At 53.2% G+C, this 7,252-nt stretch overlaps 1 protein-coding gene across 1 annotated transcript; it reads left to right on the top strand.

The window, feature by feature from the left end:
- The first annotated feature begins 1,053 nt into the window (after window positions 1–1,053).
- On the top strand, window positions 1,054–5,110 carry SCAMP4 (secretory carrier membrane protein 4). The gene is made up of 4 exons (XM_010724849.2): window positions 1,054–1,265; window positions 1,804–1,905; window positions 2,094–2,211; window positions 2,342–5,110. The coding sequence occupies exons 1-4, from the start codon at window positions 1,069–1,071 to the stop codon at window positions 2,516–2,518; spliced, it is 594 nt and encodes a 197-aa protein (XP_010723151.1). The 5' UTR covers window positions 1,054–1,068; the 3' UTR covers window positions 2,519–5,110.
- The last annotated feature ends 2,142 nt before the right edge of the window (window positions 5,111–7,252 follow it).

The following is a 7,252-nucleotide window of genomic DNA, read 5'->3' as shown; positions in this document are numbered from 1 at the left end:
GTTGACCTCACAGGACCCTCCCAGCCCAACCACTCCATGTTTGACTTGTAGGGACCCTCCCACTCCAACCACTCCATGGTTAACCTGTCAGGACCCCTTCCCTTCCATCCCAGCCTTTCCACATTTGACCTCTAAGAACCCTCCCATCCCAACCACTCAGTGGTTCAGTGGATGATTATTGAGGTCACAGAATCTCAGGGTGGGTTGAGTTGGAATGGAGCTCTAAGGGTTGTCTGGTCCTACTCCTGCACTGAGCAGGGACCCCACAGCTCCACTGGGTGCTCAGAGCCTCATCCTCTGACCTCAGGTGTCTCCAGGGATGAAGACTCATATTAACTGACATTTTTCCTGTAACCCTTGCACATAAATCCCCAGCGAGGCCTCATTTAAAGGAAATCTTTCTTGCTGGAGAAATTACCTTCACCTCCCACGTGTGCATGAGCAGAGTAGTAATGGAAATTAAAAATAGTAGCTGTGAGGAAGACATTCTGGGCTGCTGAGTGCAGAATGGACATGCTCAGCTATTGAGCACAGCACTGGTGCCCTCTGGGGTCTGCTGGCAGCTGTTTCTCTATCCGAGGGGCAGAACTGGGGGTGTGAAAGGGCCTTTGAGCCACCTGCATGTCTCTGTGTTCTCAGCCTGGTTGCAGTCTGCTGTTCCCTCACTCAAGGCAGCACTTAGGAGCCCAGGCTTCCTCAGAGGCTGCAGGAAACACAGGGAGAGCCTGGAAGGTGCTGTGCTGGTGTCTGACAGCTCCTGGGCAGCCCCAGAGAGCACAGGACCCGCAGCTCTCCTCTTTCACAAAGGGGTTTTGCTACCAACAAGGGTTGAGCCTTGCTCATAGCAGCACTGGGCTGAGCCTTGTGCTGTTTTCTCCATCCCTTGGCAGCCCCAGAAGGGATCCTCATCCCCCTGTTCAGTGCATCCCCTGCAGGTGGCTGTCCCTGTGCTGCTGCCCCACAGCTCACAGCAGAAAGCTGTTTCCCTTTGGAGTGGGTGCAAATTTCCCACTTAGCACAGACCATCCCTGTTATTATGCCAGGTGTCTGACTGTTCTGCCACGTGAAATGGCACCAGTTCATGCTCTTTCCTGTGCTCTTTTTGCAGTTTACTGCATCACGCTGGTCGTGAACATCATTGCTTGCCTGGCATGGTGGATTGGAGGTGGCTACGGTGTCAACTTTGGCTTGGCCATCCTCTGGCTGATCCTCTTCAGCCCCTGCAGCTACATCTGCTGGTTCCGACCGGTGTACAAAGCTTTTCGGTATGTGGGAACCCAGGAGGGTTCACTTTCTTCTTCCTTTGGGAGAGAGATTAATCACAGGATGGCTCAGGTTGGAGGGGAACTTGGAGATCATCCCATGACAGGACAAGGGGAGATGAGTTCAGAGTAAGAGAGGGGAGATTTAGGCTGGATATAAGGAAGTTCTGTACAATAGGGGCGTTGAGGCACAGTCTGCTCACAGGGGTGGATGCATATTAAAAATATATACGAATGCAGAGAGAGGCTCAGAGTGGAGGTGACATGGCTGGTGGCACCCTTTGGTCACCAGAAGACCTTACTCCAGCTCAGGTGTTTGGGATCTGACCCCTAACCTGAACCTAAACCCAAACCCTAAGCCACTCCAGCTTGAGGTTTGAGCTCTGAGCCCTAACCCGAACCCAAACATGAACCCTCACCCACTCCAACTCAGTGGTGGGTTTGATCTCTGAGTCCTGACCTATACTGAACCCACTCCAGCTCAAGGTTTGAGCTCTGAGTCTGAGCTCACCGTCCCCCTGACATCTCTCTTCCCTCGCAGGTCAGACAGCTCCTTTAACTTCATGACCTTCTTCTTCGTCTTCGGCATGCAGTTCATCCTCACCGTCCTGCAGGCAGTGGGTTTCTCCGGATGGGGAGCGTGGTAAGGACAGCCTCCTCCCAGGGGCCACAACACAACCTGCAGGGGGACAGCGGGAGTGCTGGCAAGCCAGCTCTGGGGTCCTGGGGAGATACAGAGCAGCGCTGAGCTCTGCACTGTCCTCCTTGCTCTCTCAGTTTCCAGGAGCTGAGAAGCTGCTCTAATGGTGTTCTCCTTTCCCTTCCTTGCAGTGGCTGGTTGGCAGCCATCACGTTCTTCAGCACCAACGTGGCAGCTGCTGTGTTCATGCTGTTCCCTGCCATTATGTTCACGACGTCGGCGGTGGCGATGCTGGTCTGCATTTTGAGGGTAAGAGCTTCGGGTTTCGCCGTGCCGTGCGATGTCTGCGGGTGTGTGGCACAGCCAGCGCTCAGCGCAGCACCCGCTGCTTTCTGCAGCGTTAATGGATGTTAATTGGGGCCTTTTGCCCATCCTTCAGGTGCACAAAATCTACCGAGGGGCCGGCGGGAGCTTCCAGAAGGCTCAGGATGAGTGGCACAGCGGTGCATGGAGGAACCCCCCCAGCAGAGAGGCCCAGTACAACAACTTTGCAGGGAACAGCCTGCCCGAGTACCCCACCGTGCCCAACTACCCCTCGGGAAACCAATGGCCTTAGGCAGCCCCAGGCTGCACGCTGCCTGGATTCTCTCCTTATTTTTGCTCCTTTTCTCGTTATCTGAAAAGATCATTTGCATTCCCCTCCATACACTCCGCTCTTCGTGGGGTTTTGTTGTTGGGTTGTTTGGGTTTTTTTTTGTCTCCTCGTTGCTGCAGAAGATGTGTGCTGTCTGCTATGGCACGCCGAGAGCTCCGCACGGCTGGATCAGAATAGCGGAAGGTTTTTCCCTTGTGCTGCTCCAGCATTTGCCTCGTTGCAGACTGAGGAACCCACTGCTCACCGCCCTTTGCTCGAGGGCTCCTCGTGATTGTGGCTGAGCTCCCTGCAATGTGAGCACTGCCAGCGTTGCTCTCCTGCTTCCCCACACACCTCCGAGCTGTCTGTCCTTGGAACAGCCACAATCTGAGCAAGAGTACCAACCGGTGTTGGCTTTCCTGGATGAGTAATGTGGAATTTTTCACTCCACGGGAAATGTAACACCTGATTTCTTGGGTACTGCTGATCTGAAGGTGTCTGTGCAATCTGCAGCTCTCTGGTGAAGATTCCTTCATAAGGCAGTGCTCACTGTGGGTGAGTGTTGCTCAGAAATGAAGAAGAGTCCCCATTTCCGTGGCTAGAACTGCTCTTAGGATAAAAGTCCTGCTTTCCCCATTTCCAAAAGCTTTAGCTGGATCTGTATGCTGCAGAGGTGCAGATTCATCTCATTTATGAGTGCTCACCAGAAGCCCACTAGAAGTTATGGGAAAGCCAACTGGCATTGGACTTTGAGCCTGGGGATGCTCGTCCTCTTACAGGCAGGCAGTGTGAGATCTCTGTGCCATCCCAGTCCCACACCAGGATTTCCATGCTGACCCTACACGTGCCTGACTGACATCCCTTGTCCTGGGTTCTGGGCTCCAGCTGTGTTCTCTCAACGCTGGGGCCCAGGGTGGTTTGGGAGCAATTCCATTACAATGGATAGATTTAATTCTGCCTTCTATCAATGTTAGTTAAAATCCAACACCATCGTGCAGTGAGCTGTCTGACTGACCAAGGGAAGCTCAGTAGCTGATGTCAGCAATGCAGAGCTGGCACCTCTGTATCCAGCAGCACTTCCTTCCAGGTACGAGCAGAGCTTCTTGCCTTTCCCCAGTAATCAGCAAAAGAGGATAAAGCTGTCGGGAAGATGTGTACCCCTGAGAGCTAGCACTGATTTATCTCATTGCCCACCTTCATCTCGTGCACGTCCAGCAGGACGGCTGGAGCCTGAGCCATCCCATTCCCTGTGTCCTGCAGCGACCCGAGCAGCAAAGGCTGTGCTTTCCCTTTTCCCCCAGCACCCTGCTGGGAACTCTCTCTGTCTGGGAGGTCAGTTCCCAATATTTCTGAAGGGAGTGAGCGTTAAGCATCTTCAGCTCTGACGGCTGGTCCTGTGCAGGGCCACATGAGCCAGGTCTGGAGGTTTGGCTTGGCCCCATGGCCTGCCCAGCTCTAGGGGATGCCACAGCATGAGTCGCTCCCCGTTCTCTCTGAGTAACTGGAAAGCAATCCTGGCTCCTGGACAGGGAGGCTGCCCCAGCTAGGAGGAACTGATTTGCAAGTGATCTTTTGAAAACCGTTTCTACATGTGCCTTAACTAACAATGTTAGTTCATGAAGGAGAAATCTTTGTTCCCCCTTCCCCTCTGCAAAACTTCCCCTTCGCTCCATTCACTTTTCCCGCGTCATTCCGTAAACACTCAGCAAAGTACAGCTTGGAGTCTGCACAACACCTTTGTTGTTAGGGCCAAAGCAACAGCAAACATCAGTGGGAGGGCAGAGCCTCCTCTGACCTTGGTTTACGAGCAGCACTGACCCCAGCTGCAGCACCAGCCCTCGGGGATGTTTCAGGTGCTGAACACAAGGGTGTTTTCTTCTCGCAAGCGTGCAGTGTGTTTGTAACTACAAATGCTTGAAGCCTTCATAATAGAATACGACCTGGTCGCGTTGCCAAGCTTTTAGGTGCCTTTGTCATGTGTCAAGTGTGATTTTAAGCCTTCTATGTCGCTTGCCATCAGAGAGTGATAAAAGAACCGTGAGGAAAAGCTTTGCCAAGAGACTCTGTACTTCTCTTTTTTCCTTTGGAGAATCTGGGGGTCTTTCGAAGCGCCCATCCTTGCATTTCCAACCTGCTCGATGCAGAGAAGGGGATACTTCAGAGCTTCAAACCAAACTGGTTGGAGGCAGACACTAAAATCACAACCGTCGTTACCAAAATGATTGCTAAGTCATGAGCAAACACTGCCTGAGATTTCTAAAGAGCTTAAGCGAAGCTCCGCGGATGGGAGCTGCCATCTCAAAACACATTTCCCCCCTTCCATCCTTTTCAATCCCAGAAACCCGAATTCCAGCAAGTCAACTCAGTGCTGCCTGAACTGCCATGGCTTAATTCTTCGGGCTCCTCTATGGTTTTTAATGTTTACATTCGATCTCTTCACACCGTTAACCCGGACCCAGCTCCTGGTTTTGCTCGTGTCTGTGTGTGTGATGTTTTGTGTCACTTGCAGGGCTCTGCTTTCTGTTTGTGTTTTGATCACAAGACAATAAAAGCTCATCCTGTGCTCTTCTCGAACTGGCTGTGTCAGGGCTGTGTCTGTTCCCAAGGAACCTGAGCTGTCTGGCAGAGGGAAATGGCAAAAACGAGATTTTCTTTCCAAAGTCTCCCACCAATTTTTATTTTTTTTCCTCCCCTTAAAAGAGCCACACATTTATGGACGAAGCTGATCCCCTTGCTGGCAATCAGTGGGACAGTTGGCTGGCAAGTGTTTTATAATAACGTTACCACTGTCCTCATTTTCCAGCTTAGGAGAGGTGCAGGTGATAAATGGGGTCAAACCTTCCTTCCTGGCACTTCCTGAGCAGCGCAGACCATTGTGGGGCTCCTGCCTTGTCTGCTTTGCTGCCTGAAAGGATATTGCCATCTCTGGGGCAAACTGACATGAAGGTGAGTTGCGTCCCTTTCCTTAAGCATGCAACTGGATCTGTTGCCCCAAACTGCTTTGCGCTCCAGCTCTGCTCATAGGAGCTGAAAGAGCTGTTTTAATTGCAGCCACTCAATCCAACATCTTCTGATCTCAATCCCTTCCTCCTATCAAAGCCTTCTACCCCCTCTTTAGCCATTAGCATCTTGTCTCTATGGGCAGGGTGTTGCATCATCCTCAAATCTGCAAAAATCTCATGGCAGCAGCTTCTCCCAGAGTGGGTCAAGCAGGCGGATGGACTGACTCCAAGCACTGTCCCCTTTCTCCCTCAGGTCAATGGGATCGCAATGTTTTGGCCCCAGTGCAATTCAGCCAGGCAGCAGCACTGGACAGAAAGGCCCAGGGATGGGTGTGGGTATTAAACAGCACATAGGGGGCTGCTGGTTGTCCACACCCTGAATCTTTCTCCACTCCTGCACTATAGAAGTGTACAGAGTGCATTGCCTGCCCCCGAGCAGCTCTGTCTGTGTTACAGCAGTGCATTTGTGTGGTCTGGTTGGGACTCTAATTACCTCATGCCTGAGAAGAGGGCAGGGTTCAAAGATGGATGCTGTCCCAACAGAAATTCCCCAACTGAGCTGGTTCCATCACAGGACCTGCAAGCTTTCTGCAGACCACACACCCATTGTTCACCAAGATATGGCACTGCAGATCACATTTAAACAACATCAGAACTATTTGCTTTCTTGCCCGTTGCTCCACAAGATGGGTAGGTTCTCAAGCAAAAGGTCTGAACAGCACACAGGAGTCTCAAAGCAAGAATATAATCACCCTTTTTTTTTTCCCCCCAGTGCAGAGGGGTGCAGCAATAAAGCTACCCAGCCTGCAGCTGAGTCACTGCAAGGCCCATATTGAATCCTTTAACGGGGCCTGTCATCTATTGCGGCACCTGTTCCCTACAGGGAGCTGCAGGCAGCATGGAGCCTATCCCCTATAGCATGGCTCTTGTCCTACAGCAGGGCCTATCCCCTATAGTACGGCTCTTGTCCTACAGCAGGGCCTATCCCCTATAGCACAGCTCTCATCCTATACCACAGCTCTTGTCCTACAGCAGGGCCTATCCCCTATAGCACGGCTCTTGTCCTACAGCACAGCTCTTGTCCTACAGCAGGGCCTATCCCCTATAGCACAGCTCTTGTCCTACAGCAGGGCCTGTCCCCTATAGCACAGCTCTCATCCTATACCACAGCTCTTGTCCTACAGCAGGGCCTGTCCCCTATAGCACAGCTAGCTCTTAGCCCATAGCAGGGCCTGTCCCCTATAGCAGGACTCTTGCCCTACAGCTGGGACTGTCCCTCACTGGGGCTACATGCAGCACAGGACCTGCCCCCCAGCAGACGCTGCAGGAAGCGTGGTCCCACCCCCCGCAGCACGGGCTGTCCCCTGTCCCCGTCCTTTATAAAGGGCCGCAGGCAGCACACAGCCCATCCCCCATAACGGGGCCGCACACCGCATCGAGCGCTCCGGTCAACAAGGAGTTAAGCGGAAGTCCCGCCCATAGCCGCCGAGCGCGGCGCTGCCGTAAAGCGTTGTCGTAAAGCCTGCCGCCCGCCGTTCGCCTCCAGCCTCCTATTCTCGACCGCGCTTTACGCGAACGCCGTTGCGCCACCATCCTCCCATCGGCTGCGCTTGCGCCGCGCACCGCTCCGGAGTTGGTATTCAGGAAGGGCTTTTGCGCCGGCGGCGTGGTGGGGGGCGCATGGGCGAGCGCGGAGCTTACGCCGGTGGCGTAA

Source organism: Meleagris gallopavo, chromosome 30 (assembly GCF_000146605.3).
Source record: "Meleagris gallopavo isolate NT-WF06-2002-E0010 breed Aviagen turkey brand Nicholas breeding stock chromosome 30, Turkey_5.1, whole genome shotgun sequence".
NCBI classification, from domain to species: Eukaryota; Metazoa; Chordata; class Aves; order Galliformes; family Phasianidae; genus Meleagris; species Meleagris gallopavo.
Note: the sequence above shows the minus strand (reverse complement) of the source record. Positions and strands in the feature narration are given on the sequence as shown.

Bases quoted from the DNA above. Each gene is read 5' to 3' on its own strand.
- SCAMP4 (XM_010724849.2), top strand. From the start codon at position 1,069: ATGGCACCAGTTCATGCTCTTTCCTGTGCTCTTTTTGCAGTTTACTGC. The intron at 1,906-2,093 runs GTAAGGACAGCC...CCTTCCTTGCAG, and splicing joins TTCTCCGGATGGGGAGCGTG to TGGCTGGTTGGCAGCCATCA. The intron at 2,212-2,341 runs GTAAGAGCTTCG...CCCATCCTTCAG, and splicing joins TGCTGGTCTGCATTTTGAGG to GTGCACAAAATCTACCGAGG.